Consider the following 27,794-nt stretch of genomic DNA (forward strand, 5'->3'; position numbering starts at 1 on the left):
GATACGCCGGTTACTGGCAGGGCGCTGACAACATGCTTGTCGCTAGACTTGACATAGTTCAGCCCGTCGCTGACAGATGGCATTGGAGCGGCTCAGGTCCTCAAATGGGCTGTTAAACCAAATGGTTTGGTTTTTTAACTGTTTTATGTATAGATATGGGAACTCTTAGAATTCCTATGTCCATCCGTCCGTCTGTCAATAGATATCAAAACAAAAACGGTAAGAGGCCCCGAGAAGTGATTTTTTAAATAAATTCAGCTTTCCAAGAATATGTTTCACCTTCTTCCCTTACCGCTTTATTGAAACCGAAAGTAGTAGAAATCAATAATTTCCCATTTCAACTTAGGTCCTGGCTGGATTAGCGATAGTTAATAGTTACCGTAGACAAAGTATTAATTTCCATTTGTTAGGTAAAACTCATAATCTTCCTTCAGTATAGGGGACACCCTGTTTCTCGGGAAGATTCCCACCTCCCTTGAAGTCGTAATTTTTAGAAGTTCATTGTCTCTAAATTTCCTTCGTTTCGGCGTTTCTTCTACTATCCAGGTATCGTCAGCAGTTGATTGTTTGGATTCGAACTGCGTAAGCCTGATATTCAGGATATACAGATAAAAAGAAAAATATATATGAACAGATCTAACTTAATTATTAAATAACAAGAAATCGCTTTTCCGGGTTGTCATTACTTATCTTACCTTAGATTTGATACAGTTGTTAAAAAACTGCTGTTGATTTTTTGTGACCGAAATGAAATCAGTCAGTTTAATGTTTCTCTCAGTGGAGTCAGAACAATAGGTAAGAAAATTAATCCAGCTGTATTTAATTATCGTAACAGCAGGAATGCTATTGATCAGTTTGAATGTTTGTCACTTGAAATGAAGTACAAAGACCAATTCTTGTACTTGGCAGGAACTTTTCTTTGACTTTCCTTGCAACGCGTCTTGGCTTTTGTTGAAAAAATAATAATTTGTCGCCCTATTGTTGTGACGAGGATAAAGAACTCAATTAAATCAATATTTTTTGTTACTTGTGAGAATTAGGGCAGCGTGAAGCAGATGGATCTCATGGAACCACTGGTTTTGTGTTAATATACAAATTAGAATAGCCGAGACTATTTGATCCGCAGTAATTTTGAATATGTAATTTTAATGCAAAATTGCTTCTTAAAAATTTTATACTTTATTTTTTAATACTTTATTTACATCATCATCTGTCATTATTGATAGGTCACTTGCAAACGGAGAACTTTCATGCACGCCGGTCTTCAGCTAATCTCGTCTCTTCACGTAGGAATTTGCTTGATTGATTCGGAGTTCAGAGTTCCTTTCAGCACCGAAGCTATACGAGACATGGACCAATATTTTAACGAGGAATCCGAATCACATAGAGTTTCCAACCGTCCGGTATTTTACCAACCGTTAGGTTTTTGACCTCCTTGCTCGGTGTCCGGTACACTTCAGAACCGGACTTAAATGTCCGGTAATTTTTCCTCGTACTAGTCCTGTTCTCTGTTCTGCTCAGATTATTTTGTAGTGACGAAAAGAATTGTTTGTCTATGAACATGGTTAAAGCAGGACTTATAATTCGCTTTGATATCGACCTGTCGTGCACGGAATTTGCTGAAGAGTTGAAGGCAGGAAAATTTATTGAACTTATCAAAACTGCTAAAGGTCAAGAAAAGTACATTTTCAAGAGCGCAGGTAGTACTGCGTCACCCTCAACTACATATTCCAATTAAATAATGCATCCAGATCCAGTAAAAGTATGTAGGCATTAGAGACATAACTAGCACCAGCAAAGCGAATATATATTTTTCAAGTATATTTGTGTATGTCATAATTCTATTGCCAATTACATTTGCTTTTCTGTTTTAAATATCATGTAATATTAATGGTAGACTACTAAAATAACATGTACCGACTCAACCAAAACTGGAATAAGTGAGTTTAATAAACGCTTCAAAAGTAACTGAAGTTATTAAATTCGGACTCCGAATCACTCTGAAGTAACCACTTTCAGGTTGCTCACATTTTTGACGAGCATGATGTCGTAATCTTAAGAGTATACGTACTCCAGGAGGTTATCCGGTATTTCCATTTTCAAAAGTTGGCAACTCTACAACCACATGAGATCTCAGCGGGAATCTAACCTGGGTGTCCCGCACCAGAGACTCGTTCACTAACCATTTATCCACAAGGGAATTTTCTGTTTTAATTCATGAACTGTAACCTTTCTCCACTCCCTCTTTTTCGTGCTACCATCCTTCCATCACGTCCCTCATGATACACTTAACTTTCAACCAATGTCCCAACTAATTTTTCTTGCAATTTTCAGTTACTTCAAAAATTGTTCTTTCCTCCCTTGCTATTTCTGATACTTCCTCATTCATTTTCCGTCAACCCATCTCGATGTTTCCCACAAACACATTTTAAAAACTTTCTTTTTTTTTTCATCGCTTTCTTTAAAAAAATAAAATACATTCTAGTTCACCAACTTAAAAACAATATAAAAGTCGCTGTATTGTGTTGACAATCGTGCTTTTTTTTTTTTTTTGTTTTGTTTGTTGTTGTTGTTCAGGGATACACGTGCCTCGATATGTGTACTTTTCCTTCTCTCAAATCATCTTGAAATTACCTATTATAAAAATAATTTATGTCTGGTGAATGACCTTCGTTGGTGCCCTGTTCTTTCGGATTATTTTGCTTTGGGTTTATCTTCCTGTTCACCACCGAGGTTATATGAGGCTTGTATACCATAGGTTGACCTAGGATACGAGTTACATGAGCTGCTGCCCAGGAATCGAATCCGACTCTCTTACGCTGAAGGCGCGTATGCTAACCGTATAGCAATGACAAAGTTCCCGTATTCCGTTGATGTAAATAAAGGTAAACCTAGCGGAAGTCACCCTCAAATTGACCAACGCTTTTGATAATCTCGGAACTGTATTACCGTGACGGGCGCTGCTTTTCTTCGAATTGTAGGATGTCTTTGAATTTTAAAGTTATTCAAATTGACAGATTTGGTGTAATAGTCAAGAATATTAGAAGACTTGAAGAACAGTACCCGTAGTGAAATTCGAAAAATTAATATAGCCGACTTGAATAGAGTGGACAACATGTTAAGGCATGCACAAAAGTGCATTGATGCAGAAGATTTTAAGCGCCCTCTGTAATTTTATGTAATTTTGATGAGTACAGATCTTTCCGTTAATGACATGTATGTGTATTTTTCCAGTACCGTCATATAGTATTTATTTCTTTTTAAAAACCACTCAATCAACCTTATAAGAGGGCCGATTTTTTGTGGCCACTCTGTATTATCTGGATGTGGCCAGTGAAATATTAATTTACAGGTATCCTGAAAATAATATGGACTACTCTAGGTAGTCAGGTAGGCCTAAATAATCAACTTGTTCATAATTCTCTTAACAGGTAATTTTATTGTTCTGCAAAACATCGTTAACTCGTAGCACTATACAAATGACTTATAATGTTCCTTCTGTTAAATTGTAATACTTTTAAGTACTCCTTTTCAAGTTGTCCACTCCTAAGACTGCAATTGCTATTACACTACTCCAACTATTAGCGTATATTTTCCCCTTCTTTTGTCAAAATTGCTATTAACTCCTAAGTTGTCATCAATCGAATTATCTCAATATAGATAGATGTATGAAATCATACGCGATAATGGTCTTTTCATATCCAATGTGCTCAATCACATGCGGAAGTTTCGTTACTGTTCATCATTCCGGAAATGAGATAATTTTGTGTTCTTTCGCAAAACATATAGTTGTTATAGAACAGAGAACATATTAAATAGTTTAGAGCAGGATTGAAAATACATTTATGTTTTTATTTAGTAATATTGTTTCTGTGTATCCGAAGCAGGTTTGGGCGCGTGGTTTCGGAATCGATTTCCAGTAGCTGCACAGATTTTTTTTTTTTTTTTTTTATGTTGACTCAATTTCGTGAGGCAATTCGGGAGCTAGTCAAACTGAGCAGTAAGGATGGGCAAAACCGGTTTTTATAACTAGTAAACCAAAAAACCGACATTTCAGTTTTCACCAAAATTTGTTTGATTTTTAGCCGGAACCATTTTCACTTTTCTCCAATAATTTTGGGTTTTTACTGAAACCAATGTGAGTTTCAGCGAAGCCGGTATCCTTTCTTGTTCTTGTTGTGTGCATTTCCAAGCAAGTTAACAAAGAAGCAAAAAGTTATATTAGAAAACCAAACCGATTTAAAACCAAAATATGTTTTGATAGTAAACTGAGCCTTTTTTAAATGCGAAACCGAACCAGTTTTGTAAAACCAAAATCGACTTTTGATAGAAAACCGAAACCGGGTTTTAATCGAAAACGGAACCAGTTTTGAATAAGCAAAACTAATTTTTGGTAGAAAAACGAACCAAATTTAGAACCGAAATCTTTATTTTTTTAAAAATTGGAAAACCGAACCAGTTTTGAAAAACCAAAATCAGCTTTTGATATAAAAGCGAAACTGGTTTTTAATAGAAAACCAAACCAGTTTTGAAAAAGCAAAACTGATTTTTGATAGACCGGCTTTTGTGCACACCACCATTAAGGAGTAACAAACTGTCGCTAAAAACCTTGAAACTTGAGAATGGGAGTAGATGTGATGTGCTGACTACCCTTCTTGGTGGTCGTAGCCTTTTTTATGCATAACTGTACGAGTTTTTAGTTTTAGTTTTTACATGTAGGCTTAATTTATTTTAACCAAACTATTTGTTTTCTAATTTTTAAAAGTATTTTCTGTATTGGAGAACTTTTTTAATCACACTCACAAAGACTTTTTTTTGCAAACTATATTTTTTTCTTGTACTTATGACAACAGAAATATAAGTAGAAATAATTAACCTCTTTGTATGTCTGCTATTTTGAAAGTGTAAGTCACTAGTCGAGAACATGTTTCTTAGAAAGAAAAAAAAAAAAAAGGATAATTGACAGTAGTAGTAGTCAGTTTTTTTCTTATTTTAGTTATCAGGATGTTGTACGGACAATGGTTTCAAACAAGAGTATTATAAATAGTTCATTCTAATCGGGTCGCTTCGGATTAGTTTTCTAGTCGAACTGTTCTAGCGCTAGTGAAACAGAAAAAACAAATCTCATCATAAGTGGAAAATATTATTTACAGTGAAACCTCTGAATAACGGAGACTAATGGGAAATGATTATTTGTTCGTAAATGAGAAGTGTGTTTTTATAGAAAGGTTACACAAATTTAGATTATTTACAGTGCACGTGGTAAATTTATTCAGTACATAGTAAGTGCAAAATAAACTGAGGTTATTTGCTTTTCAAGTACATGGCATTGCTCTGTAAAAATATCTTGTTCGCAAGCTGACTATATCAAAAATAAAATTAACGCAATAAGAACACACAATAATATTACTAAATACAAATCTAGTATACAGAGAAAAGGATTTCATGTTCAGATTGCAGTTATGCTGAGTGCTGGTTCACCAGGTGAGTCATTGTGAAGAAGGGATTTTCTATCTGCTGTACTGGATCGTACATATGTTTAAATTGCATAAAGTATTTTCTGTGCTAAATACGTGTGAACTAAGAATAATTACTGTCCGTACTCTGTAAAGGGAAGGTTTTATTCCGTAATAATATATATATATTTCTCGAAAAAAAAAAACGCATTATGGAGGATTCGTTGTTCAGAGGTGTCTATTGAGGAAGGTTTCACTGTATTAGTTTCTATCTGCAGCCACGAAATTTGAATATATTCGTGATTTTTATTTTAACCTTTGATATGAAAAATGGGCTGGTACGTGAAATATTTGCCGTACCTCCAATATTTGTATTGGCTCAAATAATAATAAAACTTCCGCATATGTGCTTGGGATGGACATGAGTCAAAAGTACTATAATGCAGGAGAATATTCCTGATCTCCAGAAACGATTTTGAGTCCGAATAGCTATGAGATGCTCGAAGTTAGGTTAATCCATAATAATGGGTAATATAATACTCAACCAAGTAACGGACTAACTCTATCGCATATGGAACCTGAAGGTTCAATGCCACATTCACAAAAGCACTCCATTGACTTCTGTCCTTAACCAACTGGATCCAGTTTGTACTTTGTATTTCAATTTCTGCCAGATACATTTTAAAATTGTACTCGTATCTGTGCCTTCCTAATGGATGTTTACCGATTGGTCTTCCAGTCAACATTTTGAGAGCGTTTCTACTTTCTTCCATCCTAGCCCACTTAAGTCTCCTAGACTTGATTACCCTAACAATGTTTGGTAAACGGTATAAATTATACAGTTCCTCGTTATGAAGTTTCCGCATTTTGATTTCCGTACCCCTTAGGTCCGAATATTCGTCTCAGGATTTTACTCTAATAATTTCAGTGTGCTTTCTTCTCACGTTTCGCAACCATACAGAACAACAGGCACGATTATCGTTTTATATATTTTAAGCTTCAAATACTTTGAGGGAAGAACATAGCAGAAGGTATTTGAGAACAAGATGTCTGAGACGAATATTCGGACCCAGGAGGAACGGGAATGGGGAATGGCGAATGGCGGAAACTTCATAACGAGGAACTACATAATTTATGATGACCAAACATTGTTAGGGTCATCAAGTGTAGGAGGTTCAAATGGGGAGGTCATGTAGCCTGGATGGAAGAAAATAGGAACGCTTTCAAAGTCTTAACTGGAAGACCAATTGGAAAACGATCATTAGGAAGACCTAGGCGCAGATGGGAGGATAATATTAAGATGGATCTCACAGAAATAGGAATACAAAGTAGAAACTGGATCCAGGTGGCTAAGGACAGAAGTCAATGGAGAGCTTTTGTGAACGCGGCATTGAACCTTCGTTTCCATAGGCCTTAGAGTTAGTTGGTTATTTTTATCAATTTTGTTGAAAGCAGTCATCTTTCACATAATGTACAAACTTTAATTGATAAATGATGATTTCATAGGTTACCATTTTCTAAACTTAAGTGGAATTGATTGAAATTAGTTGCACCATTAATTTTTATTTGATATTTCTGAATTATATTCAGGATGGGAAAGAGATGCCTTATTATGTTTGAAAACGTTTCCCATATGCCAGCATTTATGTGTGCGTGTCCATAATTTGAGAGTAAAAATTTCCGTTCCCATACTTTTCCCAAATCCTCTGATTCGTCAGGATGTTCTAAGGGCGAGTACATTGTGAATTATGTTTCAGTCATTTCACATGTAAAGATATATTTGTTCATTTGTATTCAAAAGAACGAGTTTTTTTAAAAATAAGATTAAATCTGCTGAAAAATATGAGTAGGCAAACTGGACACAATGCTGTGTAAATACTCTTGTTTAATTATATTTCATACATTTCAGTATATTTTTCATAATATTTTAAAAACACACTTGAAAATAAAAAAAATAAAACATCATTTTTTTGTATGTAAAGATAATGTTTATATAACGAATTAGCCAGATGAAGTGTGTCCACATTTTGGCATTTCAGAATATGGTAACCCTATCATTGATATACCGGTACCTTTTAGTCTAATTGATTAAATAATTTAACTTCTCTTAGAAATTTGGATGGTTTCTTACTTCCAAAACGAGGTGAAATAAACTCTGGTAGACAGTAAAAAGGATCACGCACTAGAAGTTTCAGTTTCGCTCCGTAAATGTCACGCTGGGGAACATTTGCTGTCATCTAACGGCGAGACATGAATTTTCTACTACCTTTGCAGCAAACAAAATTCGTAAATTCACTTTCATTCAAGAGCTGTGGTGTGGCGTAGCGGACAGACGTAAGTTACCGTTACCCGTTAAAATGTTAGCGGATCAACTCCGTTAACAAACTCCGTCGAGGTAATTGCTCTAGATAATTATTGCAAAAAAAAAAAAAAAAAATCAAAAATTTGCTTTCGCTCAAGTTATTGTGTGCAGTAATGGACTAACATAAGTCACCATTATGCGTTAAGATTCACTCGTTAACGAACTCAACCGAGCTAACCACTCTATCCATTGTCAAAGAAGAATTTAAAAAATCTCTTCCATTCCAGAATTATCGTGAGAATTAGCGGACGTATTAACATTACAATATTATAAGCGAAACTTAAGTGTCCACTGTTATGCCTTGGAACAGTCATTTGAAACTGGCCGACGTATGACGTAGAATCGCGGTTTTGACGTATGGCATAGAATCTGAGATAACCAGAGAGAAGCAATTAGCAAAGGAGGAAGGGGGTAAGGTAGAAAAATAGAGTTAGCAAGTGTTTACACTGAACGATAGCGATGAATCCCCGAATAGATATGTCTTCAGAACCATCGATTACACTGTCTATGCTCTTGTTTTCCTGTCACCGTTGTCTTTTATCAACGCGAAGTTTTTTGCCTGCTCCTTTCACATTCCGTGTAGTTCACTAAGAAGGGGAGCAGGAAACTGTGATGTCACAGAACATTCAGTTACAAATGACTGTCCTGGAGAATAAAGGAATCGGGTTATAAATACAAATAAGTGATTATGAAATCGAAGTAGTGGAATGAAAATGTAGATAAATCTTATAAATACAAATAGCTAGCTAATTCTATGGCAACCGGAAGTTCAATGCCGCGTTCACAAAAGCTCTCCATCGACTTCTGTCCTCAGCCAATTGGATCCAGTTTCTACTTTGTATTCCTATTTCTGTGAGATCCATCTTAATATAGTCCACCCTCCTAAATCTTGCGCCTAAATCTTCCTAATGGTCGTTTTCCGATTGGTCTTCCAGTAAGGACTTTAAAAGCACTCCTACTTTTTCCCATCCTGGTTACATGAGCTCCCCACCTGAGCCTCCTAGATGTGATAATCCTAACAATGTTTGGTAAACCGTATAAATTATGTAGTTCCTCGTTATGAAGTTTCCGCCATTCCCCATTCCCGTTCCTCTTCCGTCCGAATACAGTATTCGTCTCAAGATTTTATTCTGAAATACTTTGTGTGCGTTCTTCCCTTGAAGTAAGCGACCACGTTCGACAACCACAGTGCACAACAGACATGATTATCGTTTTATATATTTTAAGCTTCGAATTCCTCGACAGAGGAGAGATTTTGCGAAAACAAAATATTTTGAACTGGATAATAACAGTAATTCCATGCTTTCAGTCAACATTTAATTTCTTCGTGAATATGATCTTAGTCTGTTAATATTGATCCTAGATATTCGATACAAATAGCTACATTAGAAGATCTTATAAATGCCTTAAGTTTAAAATATGTTGTGGTGCGTTGAAATCATGGCCTCTAGGCGAGTATACATGCAGATCGGGACGGACAGACATCTCAGAATATAATTTTCGGCATGTGGGCGCTATGAAATACACTGAGAAAAATCCGTTCTCCGGACAGCGGTATATTGTACAAATATACGGTATCCTGTTGCTTACTACAGAAATCAGTACGGAGCATACGTTATCTGTATGCTACATAGGCACTGCTCTTAGATGTTATATCATGCCGTTGGAGGATGCCTGACATCTAACAGTTTTCGGTATATCACATGCATATACTTACGTTATATTCCTCAGCTATATGTTATATATGTTCATTTGTGAGATCCTGACCGCCTATATTGGTTCATATGGAAAGTACGTATAGATGGAACACTTATACGAAAATATATAAAAGATGCGTTTTCAGTTATACATCTGCTGTACGTTGTCCAAAAACTACAGGAATTACGCGTGTAACCTACCTTTTTAAGTACGCCACCTACATTTTTTTCTCAGTGTGTTTAAGCCTGTTGAAATTTTGATATTTTGTCTTCACTGTTACTATGCTTTCTGCTCTCCTATCGTCGCTCGAAAGCGAAAATAAAAGTCGACATAAATTAAAAGGAAGGAACAAGTAATATTAAATTTACCATTTCCTTATCATTTGTTTGGCCTGAAGAGATAAATGTGATAAAAATTACTATTTTCAAGTTCGCTGTTCGGTTAAAATGTTTTATTTCTTGATACTAATCTTGTGACTTGTATAAAATCAATATTAGATGCATCTAATTGTTCCAGTTTTTAAAATTCATGATTGCACTCACGTGAATCGATTCCAGGTTTCCTTTATCTACTTTAAATAACAGTAAAGGAGGAAATACGAGGAATGCTAATACCCATTTATTCCTTAAATCTAGATTTTAATGTTAAGCATAATTACTTTACCATAAAGGTACGGTTAGGAGTTTCATTGTATTAACGAAAACGTTAGTGTAATATGACTCATCTGTCACATTTGTGTGAAAGTACATTTTGTGTGCTTAGTTCCAGTAACGAAGTACATTTAAAGGAGAGTCTATATATGAAAATGCTAGGTTTATATATCTGTGGTCAAGAATGTTTATGTGTTTGTGGCCAGTTCTTTTGACCGTGATACCTCGGAAACCACTAGCTCTAGAAAGATACCGTTTTCACTGATCGATTGCGAATTTTGAGTAGATTCTAATTGAGTATTTAAAAAAAAAATGGCCGTTAATTTACATTTTTAGAGGTACACTGGAAGTATTGACATTTTAAAAAGTAAAGCATAATATCCTACGAGTTATACATTCCAACACCACACATTTGTGTACGCGTTAGTATATCCGGCGTTTGTTTCATAGCCAAATGATAGTGAAAAACGAAGGATTGCTATTTCTCCAGTCTAAGGTGAATCTTTATTGTTTGAAGTGTTTTGTCCATATATCACTGACATTATAATTAATTGTGTCTGTAATGTAATTGCTTATTACATACTGCAAGCACTGATCATACAGGAATTAGAAACTTCAGTCGGAAGTAGGCTGAAATCTTGCAAACGATGCGAGATATTGAAAAAATAATCGAAAAAATCTCCCCTTTATGATACCCTTGGCCGATTTTTATCAAGACGTCTTTCACTTGTATCTTTAAAGGGACATGTACAGATGTTGTAATGAATAACAAGGAGATTCATGCTCATATATCAATGATGCGCTGTGTAGAGAGTGCAGGTTCAGCTAGTAATATTTAACATAGTTTCATCATATACTCTGACGTCATTCGAAAAGTAGAGGACGCAGTGGAAAAATACTAGGCAAAACTTTAAATAATTAAATATAGAACAGAATATACGAAGTCTTTTTTTTTCAACGTCCGCCATATCACCAGAGAACCATGTGAGATGGTAAAATGAGGAAAAGCCAGATCTGCAGTGCTGCCAACCTGGAACCTTATAAAATCCCTTCTTAAAAGGCAGATATTTCCATTTTGCTCTTAAATTCCCCACGCGATAAACTAATTAACAAGATTTTCAGACTTTATAAAATATGCAAATTGAACTGCTATACGGTACTTACTTTTTTTCGAAATTTGAGTGAATTATTCGTAAATTTCGATCTTCTAAATTCCTAATAAGTATTTTCCTTTATTTAAAGAGACAATTGAAATTGTTGCTGAAAACATGCATATTTTGTTTGCAGAATTTAACATTTCCATCACGCTTTTGTGCCATAATGTTCTACTGAACGTACTAAAACTAGAAAAACTTCATTCTTCAGTTATTCCGTGTGGAACGTTTTAGAAATTGGCAGTTTCTCGTATGGTAACTTCCTTTCTTCGGTTTATGATTTTTTTAAACTCGGGAGTACAGTTTACGTTCCTTGTTGTTTGTTTTTTAAGATTCACAAGTTCCTGCATAAATCACTTTCACACTCACATGTACTTTCAAATAATAATATTTAACAATTAACACTGATTTCACGTTTATTCAAGCATCATTACCTTACTTCCCTCTCACAGATTTTTTTTTTTTTTTTGCGTTGATGAAATAAACATGTGAAAAATCTGTGTGTGCTGCTAATTTTGACGAAAATTCCCTTTTTCCCTATTCGAAAAAAAATAATGTAAAAAATCCCACAAAATGAGATCTTCCCCCGGATTGGCGTCACTGCAGCTGTGTTTATTGGAGATCGCACATCCCCCAAAACAAAATTCAGACTCTGCCTTTCAATCCTTGTAGTGTACCGAGCGCCTAAATGAAGCAAGTTCATTTATTTGTCAAATGAATCAAAGCGCCCACCAAGTTTGAACTACGTACGCTTAATTACTTATTATTCGTTGCCATAGTACTCTTCACAACTAGGTAACAAGTCTGTAAAATTCATGGCTAGTGTCAAATCTGTCCAATTTCTGCTGCAGCGAACCTTGTGCTGCAGTGGCAGCAGACAGGTTGCAGAGCAGGCCCGCAACCAGCCCACAGAGGTTTGGGGGGGCCATGAATGTGTTAGGAGGGGGCAAGTCATCAAAAATTCTCTTACAAATATCTAAATTGTGTTTTTTGAGTTAATAATAGATTTTTGTATTGAGGTCTGGAGGGGCCATGAAACGTTTAGGGGGACCATGCCCCCTAACCCCCCTCTGGTTGCGGGCCTGTTGCAGAGCGTACTGAAACTTCCAAGTAATCATAAAAAAATCTTAAGAAGTGTCACATAACAATATCTATGTTTGCACTAACCTCGCGAATACTTATTGTTTTTCTTGTAATAAACTCTCCAAATAAGCAACATTAACATACTTTACAACTCTTGTTTTGGGGGGGGGGAAACCATTACGGGGTTGGTCTGTTAGGGATGCTCTTCTACATTTAAATCGCTCATCTCAATGACAAACAAGACAGACTCTGCAAAGACTCTTTGTGGTCATTGAATGACTTAAGATATTTTAACACCTAATTACCACAGAAAGAAAAGAATAGATCTGTGAGAATTAATTACAGTTTCAATATTTCCAAAATCAGTACTTGAAAAGCTTATCTGTATTGTAGAAAGGTTAGATTAAATCATACTTGCCAGCTTTGTGTTACATCGTCGGACAAATCTACAAATGACTTGTTTTACGTGGAAATATTGTTTATCAGTCTTGTATTATGAAGGACAGGAGTGGGGAAAGAAGCCTTTACGAAGAAGAAAGTCATTCTTTTAGTCCTTGAATAAAGAGTTAAGAAAAACATTCAGAATAATTCGTGTGAAATATTGTACTCTATGGGGCAGAACATGAACATTACGCAAAGATGATGAAGAACGTCTGGAAACTTTTGAAATGTAGGTGTGGAGAATGGAGGGAATTAGCTCGGTCGACTGGAAAACGAATAAATAAATGTTAGAAAGAGTAGGGGAGAAAATAATTTTAGATGTAATTTAACATAGGAAGAGAAACTTGTTGAGACATTAGTGAGAAGGAACTGTATCATGAGGAACGTTCTAGAGGTTATGGTAGCATGAAGAGAGGGAGGGAGCAAAAGAAGCTACAGTTGATGGACAATACTAAAACAGAAAAATCGTACGTGAAGACAAAGAGGTTATCTGCATACCGTGCTGTATGGAACCTTCTCAGTTACGGCAACAGACATTTTCAGAACTTTGAACATATTCTGATAACATGTTCTCTTATTACATAAGTTAGTTCTGGTAAGTGTTAAGATTCGACTATCACCAATAGAGGAGAACATGTGCTTGTGCTATATATATATTTCATTGTTGAGGGCACTCCTCAGAAACATGCTCCCAGTAATGAAACTATCTCAACAATGAAAGAATATATATATATAATATTAAGGTGGTCCTTATTTTTCAACCATTTTTATATTTCACCTCCATCACCCTAAAACGGTTCTATATCAGGCCAAAGCTACCCATAAGAAAAATTAGCTCAGTTGAATAATATTAAATGGTGCCCCAAGCGACCTCAAGTTTTCAACACATTTACAATGTACGATGTGAGGCAAAGGTATCTTGTAAATAAGATTTTTTTTTTTTTTACTTTACTTTTCAGTATTCAACATCTTGTTGACTACTTTTCTTTTTCCTACATTTTTCAGTTGAATATCCACTTCGGCGAACACAAGGTTATGATCAGAGAAACTGTTGGCCTCAGGAAGGGTCTTCGCGTTCTCCAAACTATTCCGATACCTGTCCCGAATCATAACATAGTCTATCTGATATATTCGTCCGTCTGTTGAGGACTTCCAGGTATATCTTCATCTCTTATGTTGATTGAACCAAGTGTTTCCAATCACTAGTGAATTCTGTCTACAGAAAATGACCAGTTCCTCTCCCCTTTCATTTCTTTCGCTTAAACAATATTTACCTACAACACTACCTTTTTGATTTTTTTCCGCAGCTGGTTGAAATCCCCCTTTACCATTACCCATTCATCCCTCTTCTGCCCCTCTGTAATTTCTCCTACTTTCTCATTTTTTTTCTACTTCTTCAGTTGATGTGAAGTCGTCGGTGCGTATGTTTGTATAACTACTAGATCCTTTTTTCCCCTTTAAGTCTTAACATTATAACTCTATCGTTTTAAAAAAAACTGCTTTCACTATATTTTCTTTTATGGTAAGCGTTTACTAAGAATTCCTACACCATTATGACCTCCTTTTCATTACCAGAGTAAAACATTATCCTTCACTCTTCAACACCCCAGTACCTTCCCATCTTACTTCACGAGCTCCTACCAAATCTAGATTATTTTGTTTCATTTTTTTTTTCTAAAATATTTTCTAATTTTTCTCCCTGTAATGTGGTACATACGTTCCATGCCTCTATCCTCAATCTTTCGCTCTTGCGTGTCTTTCTTTCTCTATGCATCTTCTTACATGTTTTTTTCTCGTCCAATAGTCCTTCTCAAGGCATTCCCCTCCAGGAGATCAGAATTGGGAGATTTTTTTAAAACCCGAAACTATATTTTGACCTACTACTTAACCTTAATCCTATCTCTAGTTGTAGGTTCAATTGGAGGACTGAATCAAACATCGTACGTATACAAGACAAATCCCTGTACATCCGTACGTGTACAAATTAGAGACCTGCACGGGCCGAATTTTTCGGCCCGAGCCCAATCCAGCCCGAATGTACCTAGGCCAGCCCAGCCCTGGCCCAAAAAGTTTTGGAGATTTTCGGCCCGAGCCCGGCCCGTTAAGTTTTATAAATTCTTGGCCCAAGCACGGCCCAGGCCCGATAATTTTAAAAGTTTCATTTTGTAATTTTTCATGGACAATTTCTTCAACGTTTGCCTTTATTCTAATTATCGTTTAACGAAAGTCAATAATTATTAAAGAATTGCAATTAATCGGCCCAGCCCAAAGAAATAACAGAGTCGGCCCGCCCAAGCCCGGCCCGCGGGCCGGGCTGGACTTCGGGTCTCGGGCCGAGCCCGGCCCGTGCAGGCCCCTAGTACAAATACAAGACCATTGTATTTGTACATATCGTCGCATGAGAACCAGAGGAACATAACTCCATTTTCGTAGGTTTACAGGCAAAAGAACAAAAATATTATTTTCTTAGAAAGATGTGTTTTTAATAATATGGTAATTGAGCTACATTACAACAGATGATCAACAAGAACAGATGGCGTTACGTTCCATTTACACCAAGTGGGGCTTTCAAAATTATGTCCAAACATGAAGAAAACGAAAACAGCATTTTTGGAGTTACGTTCCTCTGGATCTCATGCGACGATATGTTCTCTTTCTACTGTCGGCAAACTAGTGAAAAATAGAGTGGTGATTTTCCCGTTGCCTTTCACCCCGCAGTATTCAAGCCGTTAATGTCACTCGGACCACTCCTGGGAGTTATGTTCAAGTTGCCGTGCCAATCACTGTGATTTCCGTCAACTTGACTACTGGAGAACTGTTGCCTTCTTCCAGGACACTCTTCGTTTGGGACTACTCCATTTAAGCCAATTCAGTGGCGGGTGGCCCTTCTGGTAGTGGACTATCACCGACAAATTTCACTGTAGCACGCAGTCCTCCTCACACAACGCAGATGTCTTCGTAAAGGTAATGTTTAACGGGGAGGGCTCTGACTTGATTGAGGTTTAATAGGAACGTCAGCAAGGAGAGATTCTGAGTCCAAACTATTCAGGGGCGAATCCAGGACGACTTCTGGGGGAGACGGTGGGTTGTAATACGGCTACTTAGACTACTTTTAAGAGCTCCAAACTTTGGGATGGGTTTTATTTATATATAAAATTAAAAAAAGTTTCCTCTTCTGGATCCGCCCCTGAAACTATTAATATTTACTTTCGTTTCTGTTATATCATTTTCTTGACCTGATTTAGTTAAATTTACTCAATTAGTACCATATTATTAGTTTATTTATTAGTTGATAATATTTAAGAAAATTTTTGCGAATTATTTTGTAATTTCCTTCCAGAGAATGTATAGAAAGCCTCACTGCTTTCGGCATTTCATTAACCGTGCATTGTTTCGAATGCGAAAGATGAGACGTACCTTTTCTAATCTAGACATTAAGACATGCTGCCCGAGGATGAAGAGGAAGAAGTATAAATGTGCGCTTTCAGTTTGACTTTTGTGGTAAACATTATTCATAATATATTTTATTTTTAGCCTTTTGGTTTAGAGGTTTAGATGTTAGAGGACTGTACCGAACTACATATAGAAGTTACTTGTACTTGTAGGTAGATCACACAGAATTTTTGTACTTGACATTTGCTATGATTAGATTAAATCTTTATAATAGCAGTGATAGTAGTACTAAAATTACTGATTATTATTATTTTTAGTTTAACCTCCAAGGCTAAAGGAGACGGTGATAATGAGATGAATGAATGATGATGGAATGAAGAAAGTGGAAGGAACAGTATTGAGAAACCCGCGCACACAGTGTTTGTCCACCACAAAGCCTACTTACTGAGAGCTGGAGTCGAATGAAAGACACCACACATCAGAGGTAAGGATCCTACCACTGAACCATCGACGCCCTGTGATTAATACAGTATATAGTGGTATAATCGTAAAACGGGGTGTATTAAATTTACCTTTTCAGTGTGAAACAATTAACGGGATCTAATTAATAGAACTAATTGCTCTTCACCTCCAAGCCTTGGCTTCATAGATGTTTATGCGACCTGTAACTCTGAAACGTTTCGACGTTTGCATATTAGAGTTACTAACAAATTGGTATGTTTCTTCTTTATAATTAACTCTATGGTGTATGAAACTCGGGAGTCGGAATTCAATGCCGCATTCACTTACTTCGCCCTTAGCCGACTGGATCCAATTTCTACTTTGTATTCCTATTTCTGCGAGATCCATCTTAATATTGTTCTCCCATCTGCGCCTAGATCTTCGTAATATTCGTTTACCGATTGAACTTCCAGTTAAAACTTCTAAAACGCTCCTACTTTCATTCTGGCAACATGACCTGCCCACCTGAGCCTCCTAGACTTGATGACTCAAACAATGTTTGGTAAACGGTAAATTATGCAGTTCCTCTTTATGAAGTTTCCACCATTTCTAATTCCCGTTCCCCTCTGGTCCGAATATTCATCTTAGGATCTTGTTCTCAACATTTTCAGTCTACGCCCTTCTCTCAGATATAGTGACCATGTTTCGCAACCATATAGGACAACAGGCATGATTGTTGTTTATATACTTTAAGCTTCAAATTCCTCGACATAATTCACGACGACAAAAATTTTGAACTGAATAAGAACAGGAATTTCCTGCTTTCAGGTGATATTTAATTTCGTCGTGAATATATTTTTGTTTGTTTCATAGATATTTGAAAGTAACCACTTTGTATAAGTATTCTGTTTTATAAATAAGTTAAGAAGAAGAATTGTTTCTAAGATATAACTTTTATTTACTCCAGTTTTTGAGTGAATGCTGAGTCTTTTCGTTAGAACTGTGCTCTTTAGAAGTTGTCAGGAGAGCACACTTTTGTCAATACTGCAAAAATAAGTCCTAAAAATAAGAGAAATATCTCGGTGATTCTCTGCGTCGTGGTAATTCCTAATGGTAAGGTCATTTATTGGGTCGCTTACTGATCCCAATAAATGTCGCTAGCGTTCACGCAATTAGCCAATTTAAAAGTACTAGTTGATTCGCTCGATCCTTCCGCCCATTGCACGCTGTAGTTTAAAATCGTGCTTAACCCCAGGAATCACAAGTTATTTTAGATAACAGGTTGTCGCAGGAGAGTGTCCTCAAACCCACGTACTATTGGTTAATTCAGTCATAGTGTGCCGTTCCCATACCGTGGTCCACAATGTTTCTTTTCAAACTTTAAAATTAAAAATCTATTGGGATGTCTTTTTTTAATTCACTCATGACGTGCCGTGTCCCGACAGACTGCCTTGTAGAGAAACCAACCCGGTTGTGAATCGTCGGCCGCGATCTTTCGGGTTTCTTCGGAGCACACGAAACGACACGAAGTTGACTAAAACCAAGGGAAATGGTGTAGACAGCAACGGTACGGCAAGACAAGGTAAGATATGGTATGTGTGAGTGGTCGCGGCCGTGGCACGGACGGAGCATGGTAGGGAAGTGGCAAGGGCACGGTACAATGAAATGAAATGAAATGAAATCTTTAAGTTTTACATCCTACGGTTATGTGTGAATTAACCTTACGTATTTTTAATATTATTAAAGGTAAAGGCAATTATTATTAAATGTAAAGGCCCATAGCATAATGCACTCTTGAACACAAAACACACGACTTATTTCGTTTTCTCTAAAGGAAGATATACTGTAGATTCTTTGTTGATGCGGAAGTGGCAGGAATTGTGTATAAAAACAGACACACATGTCTCCAATAGTACAAAATATTTACATGGTTGGGTAGTGTGTGCAAATACATACTTCAGTTACTTCGGAGACACAGGAGATAAAGCCAGCTTTGACATTCTGGCCTGGTAATATGGCATTAAATTAAACTTGATATTCAAATAAAATGGTCCTAGTAGCCCGAAGAAAAGGGGGCTCCTCGGACCCACTACCTTATTTTCTAAGCTGCTTATAAATTAATTTCCTATACGCATCATGGCAAATTGTCTAACAACTAACTAACTAAAAAAAATAAAAGAAACTGGCTGTAAACGTTTTGTTGGAATTCTTTGAAAACAACTATTTTGTGGGTTCGAGGATCCCCTCCTCCATTGGTTTTCTTAGGATTAATAAAAAGCTCCATTTTTTTCATTTAATAATTTTTATTTATTTATTTGAGTTAATCCACCAGCTACCCCAAACTCCATATCATGATTATGCAGTTATTTAGCATAATACAGATAGCGGCATCTCTTAGCTCAGGCAGGCAAACGATGGCGCAGGTAGTGATATCTATTAGTGGCGCATAAATTGAAACGTTTGCCGTTTAGTGTTATTAAGAGTGTGGCGATTTAATTGAAGTTTAAAAACAGTATTGTTTCAGTATAAATATTTCAAAAATGAAATTAATCTTTCATGTTAACGTCCCATGATTATGACCTTTAGCCTAAGAGAGACGGATGATTAAGCCAAATTAATGATAATGGAAAAATCGGTGGAATAATAATGTGGGAGGAAACGGGAGTACCCCAAGAAAGCTCACGGACACGATGTTGTTGACAAACTTACTTGGACGGGGATCGAACCAGGGATCCCGCGCACCTGAGGTAAGCATTCGACCACTGAGCCACCATACTCCTGTAAATATTTCAAAATATATGAATTGTAACTATATTTAGATTGAAGCATTAATACTTGTGTACGTCTACACCAATAAATTATGACGATTTAATTGCAACTTTTGAAACTGTATTGTGTCAGTTTAAAGTGAATAGTGACGGTACGAAACATAGGCGTGCTTTGCTATTTATTTGTTAGGACGAGGGCCGGGCGTAACCATATTTAGATGTGAGCAATAATGTTGAGTACCTGCATTTTGGTTGGTGAGCAAACCAAGTTCTTGAACAAAACGTTAAATGTAAATAATTAGAGCAAATAATTAACCACTATTTTAAGCTGTAGTGTATAGCGCGCTGAAGGCTCGGTCGTAACAACTACTTAAGATAAAGATGATACTGTCTATAGTCGCTAAGTAATGAAAATAATTTTTGTATTAGACAAAACTGCAAAATCAACATCTGAATATTAATACTAGTGATTAAAGTTCAAAGTTCATGAACAGACATGTTAGTTTAAGGCCGGCAACTATAATTTGTGCCACCCGAAGCAAACACGAAGTTCGGCGCTCCTAATTTATATACATAATATCGCCTTTTTAGGCGCTCCTCCAGCCTCGCGCCAGGAGTACATGACAACGCTTCCTCTCCCCCAGTTGCGGCCCTGATATATTTTGTGTGAAGAAAGCAAATAACTATTTTTGGTTCTCTACTTTTAAGGGAAAAATTCCAGATCATAGCCTAAACGTTGATTCTTCATTTGAGATAGGTCCAGGCCTACATATTTTACACTACTCATATTCAATACCTTGCCTTGGTAATATTCAATAAAATGGTTTCACCATCCAACGTAATATAAATTTATTTCGCCACATGAATGCTAATTCCTTGATTTTTGTACTAGATTTGAAGAAGTTGATAAATTTAAAAGTACTCTGTGTAAAATAAGCAATGGAAAATATGTGTATTTTAATATGTAAGAAAACAAAGTTCCACAAATCTGGGATTAATCTTGTACTCATCGTTTTGGCTTCGATCCTCTGTGAACACTATTATGCTTAGGAGTTCCTTGGCGGCTCCGCGAAGTAGCTTCATCAAGTCAAGCCAACGAATTAAATGCAAACCAAAATCTAACCGGAGAACTCTAGCAGAGAAAAATGATGTGCCATGATCATTCTGACAAGTTTTAAGTTTCCGTACGAAGTCCTATATTATTTATTAGGTTACTTTTCTGTTGATTCATTAAATTGGTTGATTTGCAGTTTACCAAGCAGTTCAGCACCGAGGTTGATGTGGACTTACAACGACGTGGAATTCGAACCACATGAGTTCCCAGTGGGAATCGAACTCGCGTCTCATGATTCGACGCGTACACTAACTATATAGACCCAGTGGAGTACAATATTTATCAGAGCCAAATCTAGCAAGTTTAAATTCCTGCTTTTCTGTACTAGCTAGAGCTCTTGAAGTTTTGTACAAATACATAAACCCGATGCCCGCAATATTTTCTTTTTAGTTTATCGTTTTATTATAAGATTAGTAAATTAATTATTTAGAAATAATTATCGACCGCCTGTTGCTTATACAACCCAAACCCTACAGAAGTTTGGTTGGTTGCAAGCGAGCAGGCGTACTATTTCTTACCATCAAGTTTGAGCATTTTTTTTTCCGCTATAAGAGCTGAAAGAAACTATTGCCTTTCATAATTTAGTTAAAAATGGTAATAATGACTACAAATAAAGAATAATAACTGCAAGAACACTTTTTTAAAAAAATGCTTTTTTCAAATGCATTAAAGGGGAGTTTTTTTTAAAGTAGGATAATTCAGTGTTATTGCCTGGTTTACAAAAGTTTGGAGAAATGCGCCAAAAATGAGATTTTCTTCTTGGTGGGGTAAAATGAGGAAAAGGGATTAGACTAAATGCATTGGGTATAAACGAACCACTTTGCTAATATCCATAAAACTTTATCGCTCAACTTTAGGAACACCGCCGAATTTTTTAGTCTTAGTTCCACTTCTTTATTTTACTCTTCAAAATGTGTATTCTTGTTTTCGTACATGTTTCTAAACTTCTGTTAATAAGATAAAAACACTGAATTATCCTACTAAAAAGATATCCTTGTAGTAGATTTTCAAAATTTTTGTTAATAAGGTAATATGACTGAATTCTCACCGGAAAAACTCATTTTTTAGCAGGTATTCTAAGCTTTTGTCAATAAGGTCACTGAATTACCTCACCAAACCTTTCCTTTTTGTGAATTTTTCTAAACTTTTGTTTATAAAGTAATATCACTGAATTACGTCAACGAACCTTTCCTTTTTGGTGCATTACGCTCGACTTTTGTTAATAAGGCACTAACTCCGACTTGTCGTACTAGAAAAATGATTGTCTTCTTTTTAATAAATTTCGTAACACCGTTGTATTATCAAGCATTTTTTACGATTATTATTTGAACATAACCTAATAGTGTGACAAGACATTGAAAAATAAATTTCGGAAAGAGTTGTCTCTTTTAAGAATGTCATTGTGGTATTCATTCTTCACTCTTTTACATGAAAGTGAGCAACTTCTTTTTAAGCTGGCTATTATTACGTTCGGTTGATTGTTACTTTTACTATTTCATTTTCTATACTCTTCATCAGATCCCTTCTTGAGCAATATCTGGTTTCCTCTTTTTAATTATCTTCAGTCTTGTTCTTCTTTCCCCTGTAATTACCTTCATTATTGTTGTTCTCTTCATTATTTTTTCAACAGTATTGTGATACTTTTTTTCTTCATTCTGCGCACCTAATTTGTTAATGGTAACGGACTCAAAAATGTTTTGGGTTTCGAATTGGGAACTTAAATAAACATTTGGATTTGGCATGCTTCGGGAAAAGAACTGAAATGCATTTCAACGTATTACTTTTGTTCGCAAAACTGAAATAAGTTTTACATATTGGTCCTTCACGAAACCGATAACCAAAGTCACGTTGAATTATTTGAAACTGTTTCATCATTATCGTTTGAAAATGTCGTTAGCTTAAGATTGTTGCAAGCTGCGAACGAAATTGAGAATCTGTGAAGTGGTAACACAAAGAAAGCACTTGCAGCACCGAAAAGTGGTTTCTGTTGTAAAACCTATTTTTCTTTTCTTGTACACTTCGTTTCCATTTCAGTATCTGTTCTGATAACGAGCCCAATTGGTTCTAATCGTTTATTCCGAAAAATCTCCTTCGATTGTGGAACTGAAAGAGATTTTTTTTTTAGAAAATTAATTTCGGATACAAGTGCGAAACAGATTTTATCTAAAATTTTGTTTCGTTACTAGATCCAAAACCGTTTTTATCAGAAGCATTCGGTTCCGTTACCATTTTCCAAGTCTGTTTCGAAAGTTTCTTATCATACTTTTGTCAGTTCTCTTTTGTATTATTTTCTTTCCATACAGCCAGGGTTAAGAAAGTACATGAAAAAAAAAAGAAAGAAAGAAAGAAAGAAAGACAGAAAAGTGATTCGTAGAATACTTGGAAAATATGAAAAGAACATTTAAAAACTAGAAACAAACCTACAAATTAAAACGGGACATTATTTCGTGTTAGTTACTGTTTGGTTTGGTACTAAGAAAGTCTTCAAATGGTTCCTTACACATTCATATAGACTGTCGCTGGATTTTGTAATTTTATACACTAGGGTCTACCATATTGACTTCATAAACTAGCCTTGCCTCTATAAAAACCTAAAAGTAACACATCAGTATTATGATGTGCGGCTTATATGATTATTTTTAGAAAGCATTACATTTTTATGGTTTACAGACACTATTTCGCGGCCAAAACCTCCCCGCCCAAATTTTGCGTGGCAAAAATCTCCCTGTCCAAAACCTTGCAGGTCAAGATCTCTCCTGACCAAAACCTTACGGACAAAATTTCATTGGGCCAAAACTCGCAGGCCAATATCTCGTACAAACAAAACCTCACCGTAACAGTACAGCTATATAAAAGTTCCTGACGTCACACTAATTTAATAGTAATAATGATAATATAAGAAGAAGGAGAACCAGAAAAATGTTTAATTTGGACACTAGAAATAAACAAACAAAAAAAAAAAGATTCCTGGGAAATCCATGAGGTGTTTAAAATAAATGTCAAAAACCTGTATATACGAATCCGTGAGTTAAGAGGACGGAACTCTGTACATAAACTCCACATAAAAATAAATAAAAACATGCCTAAGCATTTTCGAAAATTCAAATTTTAAGAGGAAAGATAATTTTTGTAGTTTTTCCCTCTATATTTAAGTCGATGTTGTTTGTTATTAATACTTAAAAACGAATTAGTCCCAGAAGCGACAGGAACTGTTATCTGTCCTATAAGCGACCGATTCATTTACATTGAGATGATGGAAGATGATATGATTCCATCTCGTAAAATATGTTTGCCTCTGGCGTTATTAGCGCCCGAACAACCTTGGTATGAAATATATACGTGTCAGTGATCCTGTTCGTCAAATATATTTTTCCTCTACTATGAATGCAAATAAAACTTATTTTAATTTTGAGTTAGATTTAACATAAACATATCAAATAACTTAACGAGGCAACAGGGATATTTCCATGAAAAGTATATTCCTAAAGGTAAAACAATCCAAAAGGTACACAAACTCTTTAAACTACCCCCCCCCCCATTGTAAGCTACTAAAACGTAAACTAATTGCTTAATTTGCCTTCCTCCCTTGTTTTGACTTACACATAAAAGCTTGTCGTGAAGCAATCTGAAATAATCCCTTATAACTAGACGAACTGTTAAGTTCTGCGAGAGATTTGTAACTTGTGTAATAATTTCTTCGCATACACTGTGTTTTTAGATTTCTTTGATATCCTCAAATGGTTAACACCTTTTTTCCATGGACACCCGATGGGAAGGCAGGGGTCGCCTCCCTGGCTCACAAAAATGTATACGTAATATAGCAAACTACGTATATTAAATACCAGATATATCAGACGTGATACAGCAACCATGGAGATGCCCCTCCCTAGAAAATTTTCTTCGGGCGCCCATACCTCTTTCTGATTTCTTTCTTATGCCATAAACATATTCAATCTAAACTTATGCTCCGTATCATTTTAACATGCCATTTTTAATTATATTAGAATCATAGACAAAGGCGGAGCTACTCTAAATATTTAGTTAGTTTTCCCCTTGATAGAGTCAATGTATTCATATAAATTAATTCAAAAATATAATATTAGGAAAAACGTATAAAAGATTGTTAATATAATGAGAGCATTCTCACGTATTAAATTCAGGTAGAGCGAAATTTTTCATACTACATTTTGTTAGGTTCTACATCACATTAGCATGAAACAAATTAAAGAAGAGATTACCTTATTTTCTTCCATTATCTTAGTATGAACGAATCAGTGACTCATAAGGCACTTAATAGATCGAATCGGTCGCTCATAGGACAGTTAACAGTTCCTGTCGCTTATAGGACTGTCGCAAGTTGGAAGACACCCTTAAAAACAGCTAACCATTTGAAATGAAATTTCCGTCTACTCTACCGTACTCAGATTTATTTTTAAAATGTAGAACGGCGAAATTTTCTTTACTAAATATGTGTTAGTTAAGAAAAGTGTCTGCCCGTTATGCAGAGGTAAAATAAAACAGTAATATGTTCCTGGGAAGGGGAGAAGAGGTCTGTGAAGTTGGCCTACCCAAATTAGCTTACCCACTTTTATCTACATGAGCCGTTATTTCATCGTTAGTTCCCGTTAGTTCTTACTAAAGTTACGTTAGTTCCGCGATTTAAAAAAAATATGCACAAAAAACAACGGGTAGGCCAACTTCACAAGTGAAGTTGGCGTACCAAACAAGCTTTCCCACATTTTTCGGCATAAATCGTTAGTTCACATTAGTTCTTACAGGAGTTCCGTTAGTTCCGCGATTTTATGCAAATTAGAACATAAAGAAAACTGTGTGGGTAGACTAACTTCACATATGAAGTTGGCGTACTCAACAACCTTTCCCACATTTTTCGACATGAATCGATAGTTCCCGTTAGTTCTTACAAAAGTTCCGATAGTTCCTCTATTTCGTACAAATTAGAGCATAAACAAAATGTGTGGGTAAGCTAACTTCATATGTGAAGTTGGCGTACCCAACAAGCTTTCCCACATTTTCCGACATGAATCGTTATTCGAAACTCTTATACGGAAAGTACGTATAAAATATGCTTCTTTAGTTACACGTTTGCTGTACGTTGTCAAAAAACTACAGGATTTACAAAATGTTACCTATGTTTTTACTAGTGCTGTCGAATTTTTGTGACATTTGCGGTTTTCGTTTTTTGAGAAAACCGGTTTCTTGAAAACCGAAAAGGTGGTTTTCGAAACGGAAACCGCAAAAGCGGATTTCCAAACGGAAACCGCAAAAGAGGATTTCCAAACAGAAACCGCAAAAGCTCTTTTCGAAAGCGATAGCCGCCCGAAACCGTGTTTTTATAAGCGAAACCATGTTTGTCCTTGTCAAAGCAGAAACAATGTTTGTTGTTTTTAATTACACCTTTTAACAATTGTGAAATCTTCTATCAATCGAGACAATTGTATTGATTTATATGTGTGTTTTAACTTTTCTTTTATTTGCTCGAAGACTGTTATGTTAATATGTGCAGCCCTGTGCGAAAGGGATAGTTCGATGGTTGTACAAGTCACAGCTAAATTAGGATTGTCATATTTTAAAATTCAGACATGTGGGGGGTTCTAAACCGTAAGTACTGATGTGAACTTGTGTGTTACAAATACTGACCTGGGATCCTTCGCACTTTTTTTTCTTTTTTTTTAAGTTATTTCTTTGATGACATTTCCAATGTATGTTTCGGCTGCAGGGAAGCAAACTGGACCCTAACTGATTTTCATATATATATTTTGTAAATTAGAGCACGACGAACACGAATCTGAAGGAATTTTGACATTTCGAATGTCGGAACTCGAGATATTCAAACATAAAGTGACCACGGAAGCGAAAAGAACCCCATTTGATTTTTATATATTTTGTAAACTAGACCAAAATGAGCAATAATCTGAAGGAATTTTGACATTCCGACTTCCGGAACTCGAGATACTAGAACTTATACAGTGGTTTTATATACTATGTATAAAAGTAACGAAGAAAGTTCTGTCTCTTTTTGACCTATCACCTTAGAGCATCGATATGTCACCTAAGACGTACCTGGAAGATAAAAAGAATAGTACCCATCAGTATCAACGACCTTCTGCCAACGTTCGGGATGGGCATGGATTCCTTCGTGGTAGAACTTGGTTTGCTGTGAAATTGGCGTGCCGTGAAACGAAGAAGGTATCAAGTGCATTTTGCACCTCTACTAAGGAATTGAATTGGAGCCCTCTAAGATGAGTGTCTAAGGAATGGAACAGGTGATAATCGGACTTTACAATGTCCGTGGAGTATGGCGGATGCAATAGTGTTTCCCATCCAAGGCGTAGGATGGTGTCCCGGGTCATTCTAGCCATGTGGGGCTTATCGTTGTCCCGTAACGGGAGTACCCCTTAGCGATTGAGAAATGTTGCCTCCAGTGTTTTGAGTTTTTCTTGAACACGGCTCAACTGCTGACAGTACACAGTTGCATTGATGTTCTGCTCTGACCAACCGGTAGCAGTTCCCGATGCACGATGTCGCGAGCAGTCCACCAAACACACAGGTGGACATTCTTCTGGTGCAGTGCTAGTTTCGGCTGTTTTGGTACCTGTTCATGGGATTTCAACCAATGATGATGACGCAGTGGAGCTTCGTACAGGACCCACTTCTCATTACATGTCAACATCCTGTCCAGAAATGGCTCCCTCCTCAGACGAGACAGCAAAGAAACACAGGTGTCTGCTTGCGTAGCCTTCTGGCTAGGGATGGTATCGAGACGAGACGAGACGAGACTTTATACAGTCTCGGTCTCGTCTCGGTTGATAAGTAGCGGTCTCGATCTCGTCTCGAGTCAAAAATCGCCGTCTCGGTCTCGGTCTCGTCTCGGTCAACAGATGCCTGTCTCGATCTCGGTCTCGGTCTCGAAAGCCAAGTCTCGGTCTCGTCTCGAGTCTCGTCTCGAAAGTCTCGAAATATATAGTGTGAAATTAAAATTGTGAAAGTATTATTATCGTACAGTCTGTCGTTTCCACTTATTTTTTGCCTTCATTTTTGACTTAGAATTATGGTATGATGTACCTCTTCGTAGCTAATTTGCTAGCGCTAATGCTTTTGATTTGTGTGTTCCAGGTTCAATCATCAGTGGGTATAACATACCCGGAATAAAACCCTAATAGTAACTCATATTTCACTTTCAGCAATAGACTTCGTCTCAAATAGCTTCAGTACT

The 27,794-nt window shown here is 36.3% G+C and overlaps 1 protein-coding gene across 7 annotated transcripts in view; it reads left to right on the top strand.

Annotated features, from left to right (window-relative positions):
• Positions 1–27,794, top strand: part of ATP8A (ATPase phospholipid transporting 8A1) — a 777,495-nt gene that overhangs the window by 120,813 nt on the left and 628,888 nt on the right. For 4 of the 7 annotated variants that reach the window (XM_081752481.1, XM_081752477.1, XM_081752478.1 and 1 more), the window contains exon 2: positions 16,185–16,320. The exons of 1 other annotated variant lie outside the window; for it this stretch is intronic. In XM_081752481.1, the coding sequence (XP_081608607.1) occupies positions 16,185–16,320 (136 nt within the window). Of the gene's footprint in view, positions 1–13,849; positions 14,001–16,184; positions 16,346–27,794 lie in introns of all 7 variants that reach the window. 2 more of the 7 variants (XM_081752479.1, XM_081752486.1) reach the window with 2 other exon arrangements.

Source organism: Thermobia domestica, chromosome 3 (genome assembly GCF_964235325.1).
Source record: "Thermobia domestica chromosome 3, izTheDome1.hap1.1, whole genome shotgun sequence".
Lineage (NCBI taxonomy): Eukaryota > Metazoa > Arthropoda > Insecta > Zygentoma > Lepismatidae > Thermobia > Thermobia domestica.